The sequence below is a fragment of the Bombina bombina genome, chromosome 6 (assembly GCF_027579735.1).
Source record: "Bombina bombina isolate aBomBom1 chromosome 6, aBomBom1.pri, whole genome shotgun sequence".
Classification (NCBI taxonomy): domain Eukaryota; kingdom Metazoa; phylum Chordata; class Amphibia; order Anura; family Bombinatoridae; genus Bombina; species Bombina bombina.
The window spans coordinates 1158718913-1158743935 of record NC_069504.1 but is presented as its reverse complement, the minus strand read 5'-3'; the positions used below and the strand labels follow the sequence as shown (position 1 = coordinate 1158743935).

Sequence of the window (25023 nt, the reverse complement as noted above, 5' to 3'; positions counted from 1 at the left end):
CGCAGGTAATCATCCCTGTCGAAAATGCTGGGAGGCCCAAGATACCCTATGCGGCATTTCGACCCTTCCTAGAGAGCGAGACAGGGATTGATGAATATTTGGCGGACTTCGAAAGGCAATGTGCCCTGCACCAGATTCCCAACAGAGAGTGGCCCACGATATTGTCTGGGAAACTATCCGGGCGAGCCCTGGAAGCCTTTCGTACTCTGGGTGCTGAGGAAGTGACACAGTATGAGCTAGTTAAGGAGACACTGTTGCGACGGTACGCTGTAACTCCGGACACGTATCGCCGACAGTTTCGGGGCACGGAAAAGAAGCCTAACGATACCCATATGGAATGGGCGCACCGAATGCGGAGAGCGGCAAATCACTGGCTGAGCGGAAGTAAAGCGGTGACTGGGGAGGAAATTTTACAATTGTTTCTCTTAGAACATTTTTATAATGGCATGGAACAGCAAGGGAAGGAATGGCTGCGAGACAGGCGGCCTTCTACCTTAGAAGAAGCAGCCAAATTGGCCGATGAACATTATGACTCCCGTCTTCACGAACCCATGAACTACCGAGCTCCAGCACGGGTCGAACCCAGAGAGGTTTACCGTGCACCCCCTCGTGCTGAATTCCGAGCCCCGGTGCCCACAGGGCCCGTCCGACACTCAGGACCACCCAATAACAGCTCTGAGCGTCCCAGACCGACTTGCCACCGATGCAAGCAACCAGGGCATTTCATGGCTAGCTGCCCCCTTAATACGCACCAGACACCCAGGAATTACAATTACCCCTCTGGGTCCTATCGTCCGGCCCGGGCCCTCTGTGTTAACCAAGAGGCCCCTATGGAGGGATATGTGGGGCCACTTCACGAGGCAGACCCTGTATATGCTGCCTCAGATAACCGCCAGCACCATCGGCAGAGGGTATGGCTCGAGGGGCGATCTACCGAGGGATTGCGAGACACAGGGGCTACTATCACGCTGGTACAGAGTCATTTGGTGCCAGAGCACAAGCGATCCGGACAGACTGTGGCCGTTAGAGTGGCGGGGGGGGATGTGTACAAAATTCCAACAGCTAAAGTGCATCTTGATTGGGGAGCGGGAAAGGGGGCTGTGAACGTGGGCCTAATGGATAATTTACCTGCCGAAGTACTACTGGGCAACGATTTGGGCCCCATGACTTCTGCCTATGCTCCAGTATGCAACAACGAGGCGGACCCAGTGACTACACGGGCCCAAGCCCGGACGGAGCGAGAGCTCTCACCAGTGCGGGAGACACAGGTAAGACCTACCCCGACCTTGCCTGACAGGTTAGGCCCCATACCCTGGGACACCCCAGATGCTTTCGAGGCAGAGTCTAAGACTGACCCGACCTTACAAAAGTACCGGGAACGAGCAGAGACCGGAGGGGGCGGGGCAGATAACGAAACATTCTTATGGGAAAAAGGGAAACTATACCGCTGGACAGAGAAAAGGGGACAGCGTAGGCGACAGCTGGTAGTGCCCCACAAATACCGTCAAGAAATCCTCAAAATAGGCCACGACATCCCCTTAGCCGGCCACCTAGCCGTTACCCGTACCCTACACCGCATTACACACACGTTCTTTTGGCCAGGGGTGCACGCTGACGTTAGAACTTACTGTAACACCTGCGATGTGTGTCAACGAGTAGGAAGGCGAGGCGATCACCCTAAAGCCCAGCTAGTAAATATGCCCATTGTAGAGGAACCCTTCAGCCGGGTTGCTATTGACCTAGTGGGACCACTGGCTACCCCTAGTCCCTCCGGTAAGCGATACATTCTTACCGTAGTGGACTACGCTACCAGGTACCCAGAGGCTGTCGCCCTATCCAACATACAAGCGGATACGGTAGCGAATGCACTAGTACAGGTGTTCTCCCGGGTAGGATTTCCAAAAGAAATCCTATCCGACCGAGGCACCCAATTTACGGCTGAATTGACCCAACAACTCTGGCAGGTTTGCAAAATTAAGTCCCTCCTGAGCTCCCCATACCACCCCCAGACGAACGGGCTGTGTGAGAGGTTCAATGGGACCCTCAAGCAAATGCTCAAGACGTTCACTCAGGAATACCGAGACTGGGAACGCTTCCTGCCGCACCTCCTATTTGCTTATCGGGAGGTGCCCCAGGAAACGACAGGGTTCTCTCCCTTCGAGTTGCTCTACGGAAGAAAGGTACGGGGACCCCTAAACCTGATCCGGGAGCACTGGGAGGGAGAGATGGAGGCTGACGGTGTCCCCATTGTGCCATACGTGCTGGAACTCAGGGACCGAATGGAGCAATTAGCCAAATCCGTGCGGGCTAATCTCCAGTCGGCCCAGAGAAGACAGAAAGTATGGTACGATCGGGGGGCCCGAAAGAGAATCTTCACCATAGGACAAAAGGTGTTAGTACTTAAGCCGGTGAAGACAGACAAATTGCAGGCGTCCTGGCAGGGTCCCTACCAGATCGTAGAGAAAAGGGGAGACACCACTTATGTGATAGCTAGCTGCCACGACAACAATCTTAGAAAGACATTCCATGTAAACATGCTCAAGGAATATTTTGAGCGACCAGAGAATGTGACGGCCGTATGTTGTTCCCCTCAGGAAGACCCCGACAGTTTACCCATTCCAGACCTATTAGAAAAGAGCCTCCCCACAGGTATAGTGGCGCAGGTTCAGATAGGGGACCGACTTAGCCCCACTGAAAGGGAGCAGCTCAACCAACTCCTCCAGTCCAAACACCTCACCTTCTCCCCGAAGCCAGGGTACACTACTTTAACCACCCACCAGGTAGATACTCCGGGACAAGCTCCCTTGCGCCAGGCTCCGTACCGAATCCCCGAAGCAGTTAGGACAGGAATGAAGAAGGAGATCGATGAGATGCTCCAGCTCAGGGTAATTGAGCCCTCCGATAGTCCCTGGGCCTCCCCAGTTGTCTTGGTGCCCAAGAAAGATGGGACCACCCGGTTCTGCGTAGACTATCGGAGGCTCAATGAAAATACCGTGACGGACGCTTACCCTATGCCCAGGGTAGACGAGCTACTCGATCGTATAGCCAGGGGAAATTACCTGACCACTATTGACCTCTGCAAAGGTTACTGGCAGATTCCCCTGGCCCCGGAGGCTATCCCCAAGTCGGCATTCGTCACCCTATTCGGCTTATATCAGTTTAGGGTAATGCCGTTTGGGATGAAGAATGCCCCAGCTACATTCCAGCGCTTGGTGGATAGGCTCCTGGATGGCTTCCAGAGTTTTGCTTGCGCCTACCTGGACGACATAGCGATCCACAGTGAGTCCTGGGAGGACCACTTAGCTCATGTGGGAATGGTTCTGGATCAGATCCGGGCTGCTGGCCTGACTCTGAAGCCAGAAAAATGCCACTTTGGGATGGCCGAGGTACAGTACCTGGGTCACCGGGTGGGGTGTGGAAAGCAGCGACCAGAGCCGGCCAAAATAGAAGCTGTCGCTAATTGGCCCACCCCCATCACTAAGACTCAGGTCCTAGCCTTCCTGGGCACGGCAGGGTACTATAGACGGTTCGTACCAGAGTACAGCACACTTGCCAAACCCCTGACTGACTTGACCAAGAAGAACTTACCTCGACAGGTCCTGTGGTCTCCCCACTGTGAAACGGCTTTCCAGGCTCTCAAAAATGCTCTAATTAACGCTCCTGTCTTGGCGGCCCCAGCCCTTAACAAACGTTTTATCGTCCATACAGATGCTTCCATGTTCGGGCTGGGAGCCGTCCTCAGCCAAGTAGGCGAAGATGGAGGGGAGCATCCAGTTGCCTACATCAGCCGGAAGCTCCTGCCCCGCGAAGTCAGCTATGCAGCGGTCGAAAAGGAGTGTTTGGCTTTGGTGTGGGCATTAAAGAAATTGACTCCCTATTTATATGGTCAGGAGTTCACTCTGGTCACCGACCATAACCCGTTGGTGTGGCTGAACCGGGTCTCTGGAGATAACGGCAGGCTATTACGTTGGAGCTTATCGTTGCAACCCTTCAATTTCACCATTACTTACAGACCTGGGAAACAGAATGGCAACGCCGACGGGTTGTCCAGACAAACCGACCTCAGCCCCGCATAACCAGCGGTCTGGACAGCCTTAGTCTGCCCCGAAAAGGGGTCAGACCGTGTCTGCCAGAGTGTTCCACAGAAAGGGAGCACTGTTACAGAAGCATTAGTTATTTTGTTGTGAAGAGCTTATTTCCCAGCAGCAATGCCTGACCCAGCAAGCCAGCGCTTAAGAAGGGCTCCAAGAAAACCGTAACAAGTATCATTTCATAAAGAGTTAACTCTTTTTTTTTCAGCTTTTAGAAACTATTGTCTAATCACCTCTGGAGCCAGACTGCTAATTGATAAGATGAACTTGTAAACTTGTTATCTTAAGTACTGTAATCCTATTGTGGCCTGTCAAAGGACAGTGCTCTCTATCTAAATGTGTGATGGGGGATTTTGTGCTTCCCCCCCTCTCCCCCTGGGAGTGCCCTGTGTGCATGTAACCTTAATAAAAAGCAGGCTGGGCATCCCAGTCCTGAGTTCTTGTTTGACCCTCAATCGCAGCGTTGACTCGTTTTTGTGGGCAGAAGGGTATCCTAGCTGTACTGCAGCTAAGGGAGATTATTCTATATTTGCGAGACTCATATAGAATACTATGGAAAGCAGCTTCTCCCCTCTTTAGCAATAGGGATCCAGGCTACTAAGCGGTCCATCTCTCAGCGAGTCTAAGGGTAACCGTAACACACTGCAAAGCAGATAATTCAGAAACTCTTCTAGCAGAAGAAATAGCAACCAAAAACAGAACTTTCCAAGATAGTAACTTAATATCTATGGAATGCATGGGTTCAAACGGAACCCCCTGAAGAACTGAAAGAACTAAATTTAGACTCCAAGGAGGAGTCATGGGTCTGTAAACAGGCTTGATTCTAACCAACGCCTGTACATCTGGCACTGCTGCCAGACGTTTGTGTAACAAAACAGACAGAGCAGATATCTGTCCTTTTAAGGAACTAGCTGACAAACCTTTATCCAGACCTTCTTGGAGAAAGGAAAGTATCCTCGGAATTTTAATTTTACTCCAAGGGAATCCCTTGGATTCACACCAACTGATATATTTTTGCCATATCTTATGGTAAATCTTCCTGGTTACAGGTTTTCTGGCTTGAACCAGAGTATCTATGACTGAATCTGAAAACCCACGCTTATATAGAATCAAGCGTTCAATTTCCAAGCAGTCAGTTGGAGAGAGACTAGATTTGGATGTTCGAACGGACCTTGTACTAGAAGATCCTGCCTCAAAGGTAGCTTCCATGGTGGAGCCGATGACATATTCACCAGGTCTGCATACCAAGTCCTGCGTGGCCACGCAGGGGCTATTAGAATCACCGAGGCCTGCTCCTGTTTGATCCTGGCTATAAGCCTGGGAAGGAGAGGGAAAGGTGGAAATACATAAGCTAGGTTGAACGACCAAGGCGCCACTAATGCATCCACCAGTGTCGCCTTGGGATCCCTGGATCTGGACCCGTATCGAGGAACCTTTGTGTTCTGGCGAGACGCCATCAGATCCATATCTGGAATGCCCCATAGTTGAGTTAACTGGGCAAAAACCTCCGGGTGGAGTTCCCACTCCCCCGGATGAAAAGTCTGATGACTCAAATAATCCGCCTCCTAATTGTCCACTCCTGGGATGTGAATTGCAGATAGGTGGCAGGAGTGATCCTCCGCCCATTTGATGATCTTGGATACCTCTCTAATCGCTAAGGAACTCTTTGTTCCCCCCTGATGATTGATGTACGCTACAGTCGTCATGTTGTCCGACTGGAACCTTATGAATTTGGCCTTTGCTAGGTGAGGCCACGCCAGGAGCGCATTGAATATCGCTCTCAGTTCTAAAATGTTTATCGGAAGAAGAGACTCTTCTCGAGACCATAGACCTTGAGCTTTCAGAGAGTCCCAGACCGCACCCCTGCCTAAGAGACTGGCGTCGGTCGTGACAATGACCCACTTTGGTCTGCGGAAACTCATTCCCTGAGACAGGTGATCGTGAGACAACCACCAGCGGAGAGAATCCCTGGTTACCTGGTCTACTTGAATCTGGGGAGACAAGTCTGCATAGTCCCCATTCCACTGATTGAGCATGCACAGTTGTAATGGTCTTAGATGAATTCGAACAAAAGGAACTATGTCCATTGCTGCAACCATCAATCCTACTACTTCCATGCACTGAGCTATGGAAGGCTGAAGAATAGAGTGAAGAACTTGACAAGCGTTTAGAAGCTTTGACTTTCTGACCTCTGTCAGGAAGATCTTCATTTCTAAAGAATCTATTATTGTTCCCAAAAAGGGAACTCTTGTTGACGGGAACAGGGAACTCTTTCCTACGTTCACCTTCCACCCGTGAGATCTGAGAAAGGCTAGAACAATGTCTGTATGAGCCTTTGCTTTGGAAAGAGACGACGCTTGGATTAGAATGTCGTCTAGGTAAGGTGCTACAGCAAAGCCCCTCGGTCGAACCGCTAGAAGGGACCCTAGCACCTTTGTGAAGATTCTGGGAGCAGTGGCTAAACCGAACGGAAGAGCCACGAACTGGTAATGTTTGTCCATAAAGGCGAACCTCAGGAACTGATGATGATCTTTGTGGATAGGAATATGCAGGTACGCATCCTTTAAGTCCACGGTAGTCATATATTGACCCTCCTGGATTGTTGGTAAAATTGTCCGAATGGTTTCCATTTTGAATGATGGAACTCTGAGGAATTTGTTTAGAATTTTTAGATCCAGAATTGGCCTGAAATTTCCCTCTTTTTTGGGAACTACAAACAGGTTTGAGTAAAAACCCAGACCTTGTTCCGCTGTTGGAACTGGGTTTATCACTCCCATTTTTAATAGGTCTCCTACGCAATGTAAGAATGCCTGTCTCTTTATCTGGTCTGTAGATAAGCGAGACATGTGGAACCTTCCCCTTGGAGGTAGTTCCTTGAACTCCAGAAGATACCCCTGAGAGACTATTTCTAGTGCCCAGGGATCCGGAACGTCTCTTGCCCAAGCCTGAGCGAAGAGAGAAAGTCTGCCCCCTACTAGATCCGGTCCCGGATCGGGGGCTACCCCTTCATGCTGTCTTGGTAGCAGCAGCAGGCTTCTTGGCCTGTTTACCCTTGTTCCAGCCTTGCAATGGTTTCCATGCTGGCTTAGGCTGGGAAGAGTTGCCTTCTTGTCTGGAGGCCGCAGAGTTAGGATTCGGTCCGTTCCTGAAATTGTGAAAGGAATGAAAATTAGATTTGTTCTTAGCCTTGAAAGGCCTATCCTGTGGGAGGGCATGTCCCTTTCCACCAGTAATGTTTGAAATAATCTCTTTCAATTCCGGACCGAAAAGGGTCTTACCCTTGAAAGGAATATTAAGCAATTTATTCTTGGACGACACATCCGCCGACCAGGATTTTAGCCAAAGCGCTCTGTGCGCCACTATTGCAAACCCTGAATTTTTCGCCGCTAACTTAGCCAATTGGAAAGCGGCATCCAAAATAAAGGAATTAGCCAACTTTAGTGCGTGAATTCTGTCCATGACTTCATCATATGGAGTCTCTTTTCGGAGCGAATTTTCTAGTTCCTCGAACCAAAAATACGCTGCCGTGGTGACAGGAATAATGCACGAGATTGTTTGAAGCAGGAAACCTTGCTGAACAAATATCTTTTTTAGCAATCCTTCCAATTTTTTATCCATAGGATCTTTAAAAGCGCAACTGTCCTCAATAGGAATAGTTGTGCGCTTAGCTAATGTTGACACTGCCCCCTCAACCTTAGGAACCGTTTGCCATGCGTCCCTTCTGGGGTCAACAATGGGGATCATTTTCTTGAATATAGGAGGTGGAACAAAAGGTATAGCTGGCTTTTCCCACTCCTTAGTCACTATATCCGCCACCCGCTTGGGTATCGGAAAGACATCAGCGTGCACTGGGACCTCTAAGAATTTATCCATCTTGCACAATTTCTCTGGAATTACCAAAGAATCACAGTCATCAAGAGTAGTTAGGACCTCCTTAAGCAGGGCGCGGAGATGTTCTAACTTAAATTTAAATGTTACGACATCAGTGTCTGCCTGCTGAGAAACTTTTCCTGAATCCGAAATTTCCCCCTCAGACAGGCTCTCCCTCACTGCCAATTCAGATTGATGTGAGGGTATAACTGATAAATTGTCCTCAGCGCCAACCTGCTCATCTTCTGTATTTAAAACTGAGCTGTCACGCTTTCTAGGGTAGGATGGCAGTTTGGATAACAGATTTGCTATAGAATTATCCATTACTGCTGTTAATTGTTGCATAGTAACAAGCATTGGCGCGCTAGATGTACTAGGTATCGCCTGCGCGGGCAAAACTGGTGTTGACACAGAAGGAGAGGATGAAGAACTATCCCCACTACCTTCATTAGAAGAATCATCTTGGGCAATCTTATTCAATGTGGCAGTACTGTCCATACTTTGTTTGGACGCTATGACACAATTTGCGCATACATTAATTGGGGGAACCACCTTGGCTTTCATACACACAGAACATAAGCCATCTGAAGGTATAGACATGTTAGACAGAATTTGGCAGGCTAATAATGCAATAAAAGCGTTTTTAAAGAAAAGCGTTACTGTCCCTTTAAATAATAAACAGGCACACTTTATTTCTGATATATTGAAAAACAATGAAGGCAATGTCCGATTTTAACAAAATTTTTACCCCAGAGTCCTAATGCCTTGAAAGTATTGCACACCAAGTTTCAAGACTTTAACCCTTAAAATGAGCAAACCGGAGCTATTTGTTCAATTAGACAATTTTAGTACACTACAATCACAGCCACAGCCTTGCTGCGGCTTTTTACCTTCCCTGAGAGTTATTCAGCAATGAAATAAACCTTCCAGAGTCCGTTTTAGTATGCCACAGGACCCCTCACATGAAGCTGCATGCACTGCCATGGAAGTAAACTGCGCAATTGAGGCACGAAAACGGGGCCTCCTTCCTCTGCATACCAGAGTGAAGGGGCCTTTCTGACTGAAATAGTAGTCTAACTAAATGCCAGGCGATAAAAACGTTCCCAAAAGTGCTTTTAATTGCACAAAACACTCTAAATGCCATTAAAATATGAAATAAAACAATCGATTTAGCCCCCAATAGTGTCAACCAGTGTAGAGCCCATTTGTAAGCCTTAATCTGTTATGAGTGTAAGAAAATGGCTTACTTAACCCTTAAGGGAAAACTGACAGTCTTCTAGCATTAACATGTCTTGTTAGAAATATGACGGATCATACCTTGAGCAGAAAAGTCTGCAAACTGTTCCCCCCAACTGAAGTTCTCTGGGCTCAACAGTCCTGCATGGGAACAGCAATTGATTTTAGTTACTGCTGCTAAAATCATACTCCTCTTTAAACAGAACTCTTCATCTTTTTCTGTTTTAGAGTAAATAGTACAAACCGGCACTATTTTAAAATAGCAAACTCTTGATAGAAGAATAAAAAACTACAACTAACACCACATACTCTTTACCATCCCCGTGGAGATGCTACTTGTTCAGAGCGGCAAAGAGAATGACTGGGGGGCGGAGCCAGAGGGGGAGCTATATGGACAGCTCTTGCTGGGTGCTCTCTTTGCCATTTCCTGTAGGGGAAGAGAATATCCCACAAGTAAGGATGAAGCCGTGGACCGGACACACCAATGTTGGAGAAAAGAAGGTCACTTCCAAAAAGAATTCCTAGAAGCCAACATAGTTACCATCCTAAAACCAAACAAGGATCCAACCCTTTGTGCCAGCTATAGACCCATCTCTTTGATAAATACTGACAAAGTTTTATTAACAGACTGGCTAAGTTACTACCCTCCCTAATTGACCCAGATCAGGTGGGTTTTGTGCCCCAGAGGGAGGGTCCAGATAATACGAGATCACTTCTTAATATCCTGACTCTCTCGTCCCGACTCCGGAAACCGCTTTCGGTCATCTCTCTTGTTGCAGAGAAGGCCTTTGACCGAGTCAGATGGCAATATCTCTGGGCGGTCCTTGAGCGTTTTCGCCTTCCTAGTGATTTATAGGGGCTATTAGAGCCCTCTATGTGACTCCTACAGCTTTTGTGAGCGGTCTGGGCTTTCGTTCCCCTTCCTTCACTATAACAAATGGCACTAGGCAGGGCTGCCCCCTGTTGCCACTACTGTTTGCCTTGTCAATTGAGCCCTTGGCGGAGCAAATAAGAGCTGATCCTCAGATACAGGGGGTCACCTTATTCGGTACCTCACATTAAATCGCGCTTTTTGCTGATGATGTCAGACTCTTTTCGGCTCAGCCCATGCAAAATATCCCCAGGCTTTTGGATACACTTGCCTCCTTTGGTGCCCACTCTTAGTATAAGTTAAACCTTTCAAAAACGGAAGTGTACACACAAGGCTTCACTAGTGAACAATTGGCCGCTATGAAGAACAGTTTTAACTTCACTTGGACAGATCATTCGGTCTGGCATTTAGGTGTTAGACTATCAAGTAGCCTCTCCCAGACAAACAATAACTACCGCCCCCTTCTCACCTCGCTCAGCTCCCTGAGGAGGGATTGGAACATGCAGCATGTGTCCTGGCTTGGCAGGATTTCCGCCTTGAAAATGTATTTTCTTCCAAGACTCACCTACCTCTTTTATTGCCTCCCCATTAGGATTCCCAAATACCTTCTGCTCCAATTTCAGAGCGGATTTAAAAAATTCAGTTGGCAGGACAGACCTCCCAGAGTGGCACACAAATTGCTCCAACTCTCTAAAGCCTCTGGTGGTATTGCCTCTCCATCTGTTTCCCGATACTATGAAGGTGCTATGCTTACCCACGTGTCCCAATGGGGTGTCAATCTATCCCACTCTAAGTGGAGATCGATTGAGCAAGCCTCCTTGCCTCACCATGTTAGTCTACAAGACTTAATTTGGACCCCGCCGCACTGTCGTAGGGAGTTGGAATTAATAAATCCAGTTGTCTCTGAATGCCTTGACTTCTGGGACAAGATTAGACACCCCCCGCATATTGCCCCTCACCCCTTCCCTATCACCTCTATAGCGGGTCTCCTTTCGGGACTCCAGGACTCCCACCCCAATAAATGATTACAAATGGGGGTTAATCGAGTGTCGGACTTATGGTCTTCAACCTCCCGGGACTCCTTCAAGCAACTTCCCCAAATCAGTGGAGATACTCAAGTACCTCCCTACTTGCCTTTTGAGTACCATAGAGTCAAGAGTTTTCTGAATAGCTGAGGATTCAAACCGAAACTTGCTCACCTGCTGACCCTCTGGGATACCATTTGGAGCCAAGGCTCCAGGTTATGCAGGCCCCTTTCCCTCCATTATACGATGTTGGGCGGTACAGAATGCCCTGAAACACCTGCTCATTTGGCCCGCTGGGAGACACTTTTGGGAGCGCAAGTTCCTCCTGAGGTGTGGGAGCATGCCTTCTCTCTGACTCAGAAGGCCATACACTGTACAACGCTATACGAGGTATACTTTAAACTTTTATCCCATTGGTACTATGTGCCTACTAGACAAGCGGAAATGTTCCCGAGTGCGTCTCCTGAGTGTTGGAGCTTCCAGTAGAAGAGCCCATCCTGTGTAGTACATACTAACACAGGATCTAAGGAAGGAGTACCAACCTGTGGGGGCTTCCAGTAGTAGAAGAGCCCATCCTGTGTAGTACACACTAACACAGGATCTAAGGAAAGAGTACCAAGTTGCAGGAGCTTCCAGTAGTAGAAGAGCCAATCCTGTGTAGTACACACTAACACAGGATCTAAGGAAAGAGTACCAAGCTCCAGGAGCTTCCAGTAAAAGAGCCCATCCTGTGTATTACACACTAACAGAGGATCTAAGGAAGGAGTACCAAGCTGCAGGAGCTTCCAGTAGAAGAGCCCATCCTGTGTAGTACACACTAACACAGGATCTAAGGAAGGAGTACCAAGCTGCAGGAGCTTCCAGTAGAAGAGCCCATCCTGTGTAGTACACACTAACACAGGATCTAAGGAAGGAGTACCAAGCTGCGGGAGCTTCCAGTAGTAGAAGAGCCCATCCAGTGTAGTACACACTAACACAGGATCTAAGGAAAGAGTACCAAGCTGCAGGAGCTTCCAGTAGTAGAAGAGCCAATCCTGTGTAGTACACACTAACACAGGATCTAAGGAAAGAGTACCAAGCTGCAGGAGCTTCCAGTAGAAGAGCCCATCCTGTGTAGTACACACTAACACAGGGTCTAAGGAAGGAGTACCAAGCTGCAGGAGCTTCCAGTAGAAGAGCCCATCCTGTGTAGTACACACTAACACAGGGTCTAAGGAAGAAGTACCAAGCTGCAGGAGCTTCCAGTAGAAGAGCCTATCCTGTGTAGTACACACTAACACTGGATCAAATTAAGGAGTACCAAGCTGCAGGAGCTTCCAGTAGAAGAGCCCATCCTGTGTAGTACACACTAACACTGGATCTAAGGAAGGAGTACCAAGCTGCAGTAGTTTCCAGTAGAAGAGCCCATCCTATGTAGTACACACTAACACAGGAGCTAAGGAAGGAGTACCAAGCTGCAGGAGCTTCCAGTAGAAGAGCCCATCCTGTGTAGTACACACTAACACAGGATCTAAGGAAGGAGTACCAAGCTGCAGGAGCTTCCAGTAGAAGAGCCCATCCTGTGTAGTACACACTAACACAGGATCTAAGGAAGGAGTACCAAGCTGCAGGAGTTTCCAGTAGAAGAGCCCATCCTGTGTAGTACACACTAACACAGGATCTAAGGAAGGAGTACCAAGCTGCAGGAGCCTCCAGTAGAAGAGCCCATCCTGTGTAGTACACACTAACACAGAATCTAAGGGAGTACCAAGCTGCAGGAGCTTCCAGTAGTAGAAGAGCCCATCCTGTGTAGTACACACTAACACAGGATCTAAGGAAGGAGTACCAAGCTGCAGGAGCTTCCAGTAGAAGAGCCTATCCTGTGTAGTACACACTAACACTGGATCAAATTAAGGAGTACCAAGCTGCAGGAGCTTCCAGTAGAAGAGCCCATCATGTGTAGTACACACTAACACTGGATCTAAGGAAGGAGTACCAAGCTGCAGTAGTTTCCAGTAGAAGAGCCCATCCTGTGTAGTACACACTAACACAGGAGCTAAGGAAAAAGTACCAAACAGCAGGAGCTTCCAGTAGAAGAGCCCATCCTGTGTAGTACACACTAACACAGGATCTAAGGAAGGAGTACCAAGCTGCAGGAGCTTCCAGTAGAAGAGCCCATCCTGTGTAGTACACATTAACACAGGATCTAAGGAAGGAGTACCAAGCTGCAGTAGTTTCCAGTAGAAGAGCCCATCCTGTGTAGTACACACTAACACAGGAGCTAACGAAGGAGTACCAAGCTGCAGGAGCTTCCAGTAGAAGAGCACATCCTGTGTAGTACACACTAACACAGGATCTAAGGAAGGAGTACCAAGCTGCAGGAGCTTCCAGTAGAAGAGCCCATCCTGTGTAGTACACACTAACACAGGAGCTAACGAAGGAGTACCAAGCTGCAGGAGCTTCCAGTAGAAGAGCACATCCTGTGTAGTACACATTAACACAGGATCTAAGGAAGGAGTACCAAGCTGCAGGAGCCTCCAGTAGAAGAGCCCATCCTGTGTAGTACACACTAACACAGAATCTAAGGGAGTACCAAGCTGCAGGAGCTTCCAGTAGTAGAAGAGCCCATCCTGTGTAGTTCACACTAACACTGGATCTAAGGAAGGAGAACCAAGCTGCAGGAGCTTCCAGTAGAAGAGCCCATACAGTGTAGTACACACTAACACTGGATCTAAGGAACGAGTACCAAGCTGCAGGAGCTTCCAGTAGAAGAGCCCATCCTGTGTAGTACACACTAACACTGGATCTAAGGAAGGAGTACCAAGCTGCAGGAGCTTCCAGTAGAAGAGCCCATCCTGTGTAGTACACACTAACACTGGATCTAAGGAAGGAGTACCAAGCTGCAGAAGCTTCCAGTAGAAGAGCCCATCCTGTGTAGTACACTCGAACCCAGGATCTAAGGAAGGAGTACCAAGCTGCAGGAGCTTCCAGTAGAAGAGCCCATCCTGTGTAGTACACACTAACACAGGATCTAAGGAAGGAGTACCAAGCTGCAGGAGCTTCCAGTAGAAGGGCCCATCCTGTGTAGTACACACTAACACAGGATCTAAGGAAGGAGTACCAAGCTGCAGGAGTTTCCAGTAGAAGAGCCCATCCTGTGTAGTACACACTAACAAAGGATCTAAGGAAGGAGTACCAAGCTGCAGGAGCTTCCAGTAGAAGAGCCCATCCTGTGTAGTACACACTAACACAGGATCTAAGAAAGGAGTACCAAGCTGCAGGAGCTTCCAGTAGAAGAGCACATCCTGTGTAGTACACACTAACACAGGATCTAAGGAAGGAGTACCAAGCTGCAGGAGCTTCCAGTAGAAGAGCACATCCTGTGTAGTACACACTAACACATGATCTAAGGAAGGAGTACCAAGCTGCAGGAGCTTCCAGTAGAAGAGCCCATCTTGTGTAGTACACACTAACACTGGATCTAAGGAAGGAGTACCAACCTGCAGGAGCTTCCAGTAGTAGAAGAGCCCATCTTGTGTAGTACACACAAACACAGGATCTAAGGAAGGAGCACATAGACTAGGCCAACAAGAGAAGACTGCAGGATGATTTCCAGTGATGCCTAAGGCAGGCTAGTGACAAGATTTACTCATTTACACCACTCTGTCCTATTCCTGGCTCTCTGAGGAGCATAATGGGTCTCAGGTTAGTCTGAGAAACCATTTCAATCGATGTGTAGATCAACACTTCACGTTTCACCATCACTCCTTGCTGGAGGCAATAAAATGACAAAGGAGTCATGGGAAAGTGGGAGGGATTAGAGCTCTGTTATGCTGGGTGTTTTGTCTCCTCCCGTAGGACTGGACTTTAATGCCACATGTAATGGCTTGCGGACTCTCACCATCTTATGACAGAAATGGTCACACAGTAGTACATAGGTTCCTAGTAATAAGAAAATGTAACTGGCAGATTAAATAAATCTGTAAAGGTTGTATTAACTACTACCCGTGGGAGCACCATATTTCTGTTTTCTAATATCTTTAATTTGCTTAGCACCAATAGATTGCGCAGAAAACTGCACCCAGCAGTCATCAGGCAAAGGGTTAAGATGCAATCGTCCATTTCCCATATCAGCAGGTTTACAGGTGCCTGAACATATTCCACTGGGAAGCTCAGATACACTGTTGGACGGGTGATACCAGATACCTGAAATGGAGTCACTGTGACATTACTGTCAGATGCTACCCTCTTTTACTTTAAAAGTAAATAATTGTCTGAAGTGCATGTAAAGCCCACAACAAAAGGACCTATGCACAGGTCCTCCCTCTAAGGTAGGTATTGTGTGGGGAGGATCTGCAATTAGATCATGCGGCATCGTTAAGGTAGGTATTGTGTGGTGGAGGATCTGCGATTAGGTTATGTGACATTGGTAAGGTAGGTATTGTTGTGTGGTGAAGGATCTGCAATTAGGTCATATGGCATCGGTAGAGTAGGTATTGTGTGGGGAGGATCTGCGATTAGGTCATGTGGCATCAGTAAGGTAGGAGTTGTGTGGAGGAGGAGCTTGCTTAGGTCATGTGTCATTAGTACGGCAGGTATTGGGTGGGGGACGCTGTGTATATGTCCCGTGGCATCAGTAAGGTAGGTATTGTGTGGGGGAGGAAATGTCTATATGTCCCGTGGAATCAGTAAGGTTGGTATTGGGTGGGGGAGGAGTTGTGCATATGTCCCATGGCATCAGTAAGGTCAGTATTGTGTGGGGGAGGAGCAGTCCATATGTCTCGTGGCATTAGATAGGTCGGTATTGAGTGGGGGAGGGGCTGTGCATGTCCCGTGGCATCAGTAAGGTCGGTATTGGGTGGGGGAGGAGCAGTGCATATGTCCCGGGGCATTAGTTAGGTTGGTATTGAGTGGGGGAGGAGCTGTGTATATGTCCCATGGCATCAGTAAAGGTCGGTATTGAGTGGGGGAGCAGCTGTGCATATGTCCTGTGGCATCAGTTAGGTCGGTATTGAGTGGGGGAGGAGCTGTGCATATGTCCCATGGCATCAGTTAGGTCGGTATTGAGTGGGGGAGAAGCTGTGCATATGTCCTGTGGCATCAGTTAGGTCGGTATTGAGTGGGGGAGGAGCTGTGCATATGTCCCATGGCATCAGTAAGGTCGGTATTGAGTGGGGGAGGAGCTGTGTATATGTCCCATGGCATCAGTAAGGTCAGTATTGAGTGGGGGAGGAGCTGTGCATATGTCCTGTAGCATCAGTAAGGTCAGTTTTGAGTGTGTTAGGAGCTGTGCATATGTCCCGGGGCATCAGTAAGGTCGGTATTGAGTGGGGGGGGGAGCTGTGTATATGTCCCATGGCATCAGTAAAGGTTGGTATTGAGTGGGGGAGCAGCTGTGCATATGTCCTGTGGCATCAGTAAGGTCGGTATTGAGTGGGGGAGGAGCTGTGCATATGTCCTGTGGCATCAGTAAGGTCGGTATTGAGTGGGGGAGGAGCTGTGCATATGTCCTGTGGCATCAGTAAGGTCGGTATTGAGTGGGGGAGGAGCTGTGCATATGTCCAGTGGCATCAGTTAGGTCGGTATTGAGTGTGGGGGGGGGGAGCTGTGCATATGTCCTGTGGCATCAGTAAGGTCGGTATTGAGTTGGGGAGGAGCTGTGCATATGTCCCATGGCATCAGTAAGGTCGGTATTGAGTGGGGGAGGAGCTGTGCATATGTCCAGTGGCATCAGTAAGGTCAGTATTGGGTGGGGGAGGAGCAGTGCATATGTCCCGGGGCATCAGTAAGGTCAGTATTGAGTGGGGGAGGAGCAGTGCATATGTCCTGTGCCATCAGTAAGGTCAGTATTGAGTGGGGGAGGAGCTGTGCATATGTCCTGTGGCATCAGTAAGGTCGGTATTGAGTGGGGGAGGAGCTGTGCATATGTCCAGTGGCATCAGTAAGGTCAGTATTGAGTGGGGGAGGAGCTGTGCATATGTCCTGTGGCATCAGTTAGGTCGGTATTGAGTGGGGGAGGAGCTGTGCATATGTCCTGTGGCATCAGTAAGGTCGGTATTGAGTGGGGGAGGAGCTGTGCATATGTCCTGTGGCATCAGTTAGGTCGGTATTGAGTGGGGGAGGAGCTGTGCATATGTCCTGTGGCATCAGTTAGGTCGGTATTGAGTGGGGGAGGAGTTGTGCATATGTCCTGTGGCATCAGTAAGGTCAGTATTGAGTGGGGGAGGAGCTGTGTATATGTCCCGGGGCATTAGTTAGGTCAGTATTGAGTGGGGGAGGAGCTGTGCATATGTCCTGTTGCATCAGTTAGGTCGGTATTGAGTAGGGGAGGAGCTGTGTATATGTCCCATGGCATCAGTAAGGTCGGTATTGAGTGGGGGAGGAGCTGTGCATATGTCCTGTGGCATCAGTAAGGTCGGTATTGGGTAGGGGAGGAGCTGTGCATATGTCCTGGGGCATCAGTAAGCTCGGTATTGGGTGTGGGAGGAGCTGTGCATATGTCCTGTGGCATCGGTAAGGTCAGTATTGAGTGGGGGAGGAGCTGTGCATATGTCCTTTGGCATCAGTAAGGTCAGTATTGAGTGGGGGAGGAGCTGTGTATATGTCCCGGGGCATTAGTTAGGTCGGTATTGAGTGGGGGAGGAGCTGTGCATATGTCCTGTTGCATCAGTTAGGTCGGTATTGAGTGGGGGAGGAGCTGTGCATATGTCCTGTGGCATCAGTAAGGTCGGTATTGAGTGGGGGAGGAGCTGTGCATATGTCCTGTGGCATCAGTTAGGTCGGTATTGAGTGGGGGAGGAGCTGTGCATATGTCCTGTGGCATCAGTTAGGTCGGTATTGAGTGGGGGAGGAGTTGTGCATATGTCCTGTGGCATCAGTAAGGTCAGTATTGAGTGGGGGAGGAGCTGTGTATATGTCCCGGGGCATTAGTTAGGTCGGTATTGAGTGGGGGAGGAGCTGTGCATATGTCCTGTTGCATCAGTTAGGTCGGTATTGAGTAGGGGAGGAGCTGTGTATATGTCCCATGGCATCAGTAAGGTCGGTATTGAGTGGGGGAGGAGCTGTGCATATGTCCTGTGGCATCAGTAAGGTCGGTATTGGGTAGGGGAGGAGCTGTGCATATGTCCTGGGGCATCAGTAAGCTCGGTATTGGGTGTGGGAGGAGCTGTGCATATGTCCTGTGGCATCAGTAAGGTCAGTATTGAGTGGGGGAGGAGCTGTGCATATGTCCTGTGGCATCAGTAAGGTCAGTATTGAGTGGGGGAGGAGCTGTGTATATGTCCCGGGGCATTAGTTAGGTCGGTATTGAGTGGGGGAGGAGCTGTGCATATGTCCTGTTGCATCAGTTAGGTCGGTATTGAGTAGGGGAGGAGCTGTGTATATGTCCCATGGCATCAGTAAGGTCGGTATTGAGTGGGGGAGGAGCTGTGCATATGTCCTGTGGCATCAGTAAGGTCGGTATTGGGTAGGGGAGGAGCTGTGCATATGTCCTGGGGCATCAGTAAGCTCGGTATTGGGTGTGGGAGGAGCTGTGCATATGTCCTGTGGCATCGGTAAGGTCAGTATTGAGTGGGGGAGGAGCTGTGCATATGTCCTTTGGCATCAGTAAGGTCAGTATTGAGTGGGGGAGGAGCTGTGTATATGTCCCGGGGCATTAGTTAGGTCGGTATTGAGTGGGGGAGGAGCTGTGCATATGTCCTGTTGCATCAGTTAGGTCGCTATTGAGTGGGGGAGGAGCTGTGCATATGTCCTGTGGCATCAGTAAGGTCGGTATTGAGTGGGGGAGGAGCTGTGCATATGTCCTGTGGCATCAGTTAGGTCGGTATTGAGTGGGGGAGGAGCTGTGCATATGTCCTGTGGCATCAGTTAGGTCGGTATTGAGTGGGGGAGGAGTTGTGCATATGTCCTGTGGCATCAGTAAGGTCAGTATTGAGTGGGGGAGGAGCTGTGTATATGTCCCGGGGCATTAGTTAGGTCGGTATTGAGTGGGGGAGGAGCTGTGCATATGTCCTGTTGCATCAGTTAGGTCGGTATTGAGTAGGGGAGGAGCTGTGTATATGTCCCATGGCATCAGTAAGGTCGGTATTGAGTGGGGGAGGAGCTGTGCATATGTCCTGTGGCATCAGTAAGGTCGGTATTGGGTAGGGGAGGAGCTGTGCATATGTCCTGGGGCATCAGTAAGCTCGGTATTGGGTGTGGGAGGAGCTGTGCATATGTCCTGTGGCATCAGTAAGGTCAGTATTGAGTGGGGGAGGAGCTGTGCATATGTCCTGTGGCATCAGTAAGGTCAGTATTGAGTGGGGGAGGAGCTGTGTATATGTCCCGGGGCATTAGTTAGGTCGGTATTGAGTGGGGGAGGAGCTGTGCATATGTCCTGTTGCATCAGTTAGGTCGGTATTGAGTAGGGGAGGAGCTGTGTATATGTCCCATGGCATCAGTAAGGTCGGTATTGAGTGGGGGAGGAGCTGTGCATATGTCCTGGGGCATCAGTAAGCTCGGTATTGGGTGTGGGAGGAGCTGTGCATATGTCCCGGGGCATCAGTAAGGTCGGTATTGAGTGGGGGAGCAGCCTTGCATATGTCCTGTGGCATCAGTAAGGTCAGTTTCTCATTAGCTCACAACATACACAAAATTAGACACAATCTTTAAAAAAATAAAACAACCCAATATTAAATATTTATTTAAGAAAACATTAAGTTAGAGAGACATGAAACCCAGAACTTTTCTTTCACGATTCAGAACAATTAACTTCTTTTACCTCACTGCTTTTCAACAAAGGATACAAATGAAACAAATAATTTGATAATAAAAGTAAATTGAAAAGGGGTTCATGTCCCCTTAAATATAAACATTCCCCCAGCTGCACCTGCATCTCCCATGTCAATGGTCTGCAACAGATCTTCTCGGATGGGATGTTTGGCCTTATAACACAAGCGATGAATATTAGACGCAGTGTCATCTCCAGAAAGGGTGGTGAGGTCGATGCAGGTCACGGCTTTCAGTAACCAGGCAGCCTGTGTGAACAAAGAAGGGATTAAACCGTATAACATAAGCAAATCTCTACATACTCACGTGCAAGGCAAAATAGAGGAGGGGGCAGCGGTAAATGTGCAGAAGCCAAAATATATAGAAACACTGAGCTTACACAGGACTAGCAGCAGTAACGGTACAGGGTCAGTACCACACAGAACAGGTCTGTATGCTTGCTAAGTACTGAGCTTACACAGGAATAGCAGCAGTAACGGTACCAGGTCAGTACCACACAGAACAGGTCTGTATGCTTGCTAGGTACTGAGCTTACACAGGAATAGCAGCAGTAACGGTACAGGGTCAGTACCACACAGAAAAGGTCTGTATGCTTGCTAAGTACTGAGCTTACTCAGGAATAGCAGCAGTAATGGTACAGTGTCAGTACCACACAGAACAGGTCTGTTTGCTTGCTAAGTACTGAGCTTACACAGGAATAGCAGCAGTAACGGTATCGGGTCAGTACCACACAAAGAACAGGTCTGTATGCTTGCTAAGTACTGAGCTTACACAGGAATAGCAGCAGTAACGGTACTGGGTCAGTACCACACAGAACAGGTCTGTATGCTTGCTAGGTACTGAGCTTACACAGGAATAGCAGCAGTAATGGGTCAGCAAGCATACAGACCTGTTGTGGCGGGTATTTTTCCCCTTGTAACTCCCCCTATAATCGTGAAATCATTTTTTGACCTCCAATCAGAAGCATCATAGAGTCATGAATCATTACTTACTAAGTAATAGGTCAGTACCACACAGAACAGGTCTGTATGCTTGCTAAGTACTGAGCTTACACAGGAATAGCAGCAGTAATGGGTCAGTACCACACAGAACAGGTCTGTATGCTTGCTAAGTACTGAGCTTACACAGGAATATCAGCAGTAACAGTACTGGGTCAGTACCACACAGAACAGGTCTGTATGCTTGCTAAGTACTGAGCTTATACAGGAATAGCAGCAGTAATGGTACCAGGTCAGTACCACACAGAACAGGTCTGTATGCTTGCTAAGTACTGAGCTTACACAGGAATAGCAGCAGTACCAGGTCAGTACCATACAGAACAGGTCTGTATGCTTGCTAAGTACTGAGCTTACACCGGAATAGCAACAGTAACGGTACCAGGTCAATACCACACAGAACAGGTCTGTATGCTTGCTAAGTACTGAGCTTACACCGGAATAGCAACAGTAACGGTACCAGGTCAGTACCACACAGAACAGGTCTGTATGCTTGCTAAGTACTGAACTTACACATGAATAGCAGCAGTAACGGTACCAGGTCAGTACCACACAGAACAGGTCTGTATGCTTGCCAAGTACTGAGCTTACACAGAAATAGCAGCAGTAATAGGTCAGTACTACACAGAACAGGTCTGTATGCTTGCTAAGTACTGAGCTTACACAGGAATAACAGCAGTAACGGTACCGGGTTAGTACCACACAGAACAGGTCTGTATGCTTGCTAAGTACTGAGCTTACACAGGAATAGCAGCAGTAACAGTACAGGGTCAGTACCACACAGCACAGGTCTGTATGCTTGCTAAGTACTGAGCTTACACAGGAATAGCAGCAGTAACGGTACCGGGTCAGTACCACACAGAACAGGTCTGTATGCTTGCTAAGTAATGAGATTACACAGGAATAGCAGCAGTAACGGTACAGGGTCAGTACCACACAGCACAGGTCTGTATGCTTGCTAAGTACTGAGCTTACACCAGAATAGCAACAGTAACGGTACCGGGTCAGTACCACACAGAACAGGTCTGTATGCTTGCTAAGTACTGAGCTGACACAGGAATAGCAGCAGTTACGGTACCGGGTCAGTACCACACAGAACAGGTCTGTATGCTTGCTAAGTACTGAGCTTACACAGGATTAGCAGCAGTAATGGGTCAGTACTACACAGAACAGGTCTGTATGCTTGCTAAGTACTGAGCTTACACAGGAATAGCAGCAGTACCAGGTCAGTACCACACAGAATAGGTCTATATGCTTGCTAAGTACTGAGCATACACAGGAATAGCAGCAGTAACTGTACCGGGTCAGTAACACACAGAATAGTTCTGTACGCTTTCTAAGTACTGAGCTTACACTGGTATAACAGAAGTAGCAGTATCAGGCTTAGCAAGCATACAGAACTGTTCTGTGCGGTACTGACCTATTACTGCTGCTATTCCTGTGTAAGCTCAGTACTTAGCAAGCATACAGACCTGTTCTGTGTGGTACTGACCTGGTACCGTTACTGCTACTATTCCTATGTAAGCTCAGTACTTAGCAAGCATACAGACCTGTTCTGTGTGGTACTGACCTGGTACCGTTACTGCTGCTATTCCTGTGTAATCTCAGTACTTAGCAAGCATACAGACCTGTTCTGTGTGGTACTGACCTGGTACTGCTGCTATTCCTATGTAAGCTCAGTACTTAGCAAGCATACAGACCTGTGCTGTGTGGTACTGACCCTGTACCGTTACTGCTGCTATTCCTGTGTAATCTCAGTACTTAGCAAGCATACAGACCTGTTCTGTGTGGTACTGACCCGGTACTGTTACTGCTGCTATTCCTGTGTAAGCTCAGTACTTAGCAAGCATACAGACCTGTTCTGTGTGGTACTGACCCGGTACCGTTACTGCTGCTATTCCTGTGTAAGCTCAGTACTTAGCAAGCATACAGACCTGTTCTGTGGGGTACTGACCCGGTACTGTTACTGCTGCTATTCCTGTGTAAGCTCAGTACTTAGCAAGCATACAGACCTGTTCTGTGTGGTACTGACCCTGTACCGTTACTGCTGCTATTCCTGTGTAAGCTCAGTACTTAGCAAGCATACAGACCTGTTCTGTGTGGTACTGACCCGGTACCGTTACTGCTGCTATTCCTGTGTAAGCTCAGTACTTAGCAAGCATACAGACCTGTTCTGTGTGGTACTGACCCGGTACCGTTACTGCTGCTATTCCTGTGTAAGCTCAGTACTTAGCAAGCATACAGACCTGTTCTGTGTGGTACTGACCCGGTACTGTTACTGCTGCTATTCCTGTGTAAGCTCAGTACTTAGCAAGCATGCAGACCTGTTCTGTGTGGTACTGACCCGGTACCGTTACTGCTGCTATTCCTGTGTAAGCTCAGTACTTAGCAAGCATACAGACCTGTTCTGTGCGGTACTGACCCTGTACCGTTACTGCTGCTAGTCCTGTGAAAGCTCAGTACTTAGCAAGCATACAGACCTGTTTTGTGTGGTACTGACCCTGTACCGTTACTGCTGCTAGTCCTGTGTAAGCTCAGTACTTAGCAAGCATACAGACCTGTTCTGTGTGATACTGACCCGGTACTGTGCTATTCCTGTGTAAGCTCAGAACTTAGTACACAACAGAAGAGGTCTGTATGCTTGCTGATCCATTACTGCTGCTAGTCCTGTGTAAGCTCAGTACTTAGCAAGCATACAGACCTGTTCTGTGTGGTACTGACGTGGTACCATTACTGCTGCTATTCCTGTGTAAGCTCAGTACTTAGCAAGCATACAGACCTGTTCTTTGTGTGGTACTGACCTGGTACTGCTGCTATTCCTGTGTAAGCTCAGTACTTAGCAAGCATACAGACCTGTTCTGTGCGGTACTGACCCTGTACCGTTACTGCTGCTAGTCCTGTGTAAGCTCAGTACTTAGCAAGCATACAGACCTGTTTTGTGTGGTACTGACCTGGTACTGCTGCTATTCCTGTGTAAGCTCAGTACTTAGCAAGCATACAGACCTGTTCTGTGTGGTACTGACCTGGTACCGTTACTGCTGCTAGTCCTGTGTAAGCTCAGTACTTAGCAAGCATACCGACCTGTTTTGTGTGGTACTGACCCGGTACCGTTACTGCTGCTATTCCTGTGTAAGCTCAGTACTTAGCAAGCATACAGACCTGTTCTGTGTGGTACTAACCTGGTACCATTACTGCTGCTATTCCTGTGTAAGCTCAGTACTTAGCAAGCATACAGACCTGTTCTGTGTGGTACTGACCCGGTACCATTACTGCTGCTATTCCTGTGTAAGCTCAGTACTTAGCAAGCATACAGACCTGTTCTGTGTGGTGCTGACCCGGTACCATTACTGCTGCTATTCCTGTGTAAGCTCAGTACTTAGCAAGCATACAGACCTGTTCTGTGTGGTACTGACGTGGTACCGTTACTGCTGCTATTCCTGTGTAAACTCAGTACTTAGCAAGCATACAGACCTGTTCTGTGTGGTACTGACCTGGTACCGTTACTGCTGCTATTCCTGTGTAAGCTCAGTACTTAGCAAGCATACAGACCTGTTCTGTGTGGTACTGACCCAGTACCGTTACTGCTGCTATTCCTGTGTAAGCTCAGTACTTAGCAAGCATACAGACCTGTTCTGTGTGGTATTGACCCAGTACCGTTACTGCTGCTATTGCTGTGTAAGCTCAGTACTTAGCAAGCATACAAACCTGTTCTGTGTGGTATTGACCCAGTACCGTTACTGCTGCTATTCCTGTGTAAGCTCAGTACTTAGCAAGCATACAGACCTGTTCTGTGTGGTACTGACCCAGTACCGTTACTGCTGCTATTCCTGTGTAAGCTCAGTACTTAGCAAGCATACAGACCTGTTCTGTGTGGTATTGACCTGGTACTGCTGCTATTCCTGTGTAAGCTCAGTACTTAGCAAGCATACAGACCTGTTCTGTGTGGTACTGACCCGGTACTGTTACTGCTGCTATTCCTGTGTAAGCTCAGTACTTAGCAAGCATACAGACCTGTTCTGTGTGGTACTGACCCAGTACCGTTACTGCTGCTATTCCTGTGTAAGCTCAGTACTTAGCAAGCATACAGACCTGTTCTGTGTGGTACTGACCCAGTACCGTTACTGCTGCTATTCCTGTGTAAGCTCAGTACTTAGCAAGCATACAGACCTGGTCTGTGTGGTATTGACCCA

General features: G+C 48.4%; 1 protein-coding gene across 1 annotated transcript in view; it reads right to left on the bottom strand.

Moving 5' to 3' along the window:
- The window catches only part of DERA (deoxyribose-phosphate aldolase), a gene marked incomplete at its 3' end in the record, with an annotated part of 370477 nt that extends 350394 nt beyond the window's left edge, over positions 1-20083 (bottom strand). Inside the window, 1 exon segment of the mRNA XM_053719141.1 lies at positions 19939-20083. Coding sequence (XP_053575116.1) covers positions 19939-19951 — 13 coding nt within the window.
- Between the last annotated feature and the right edge of the window lie 4940 nt (positions 20084-25023).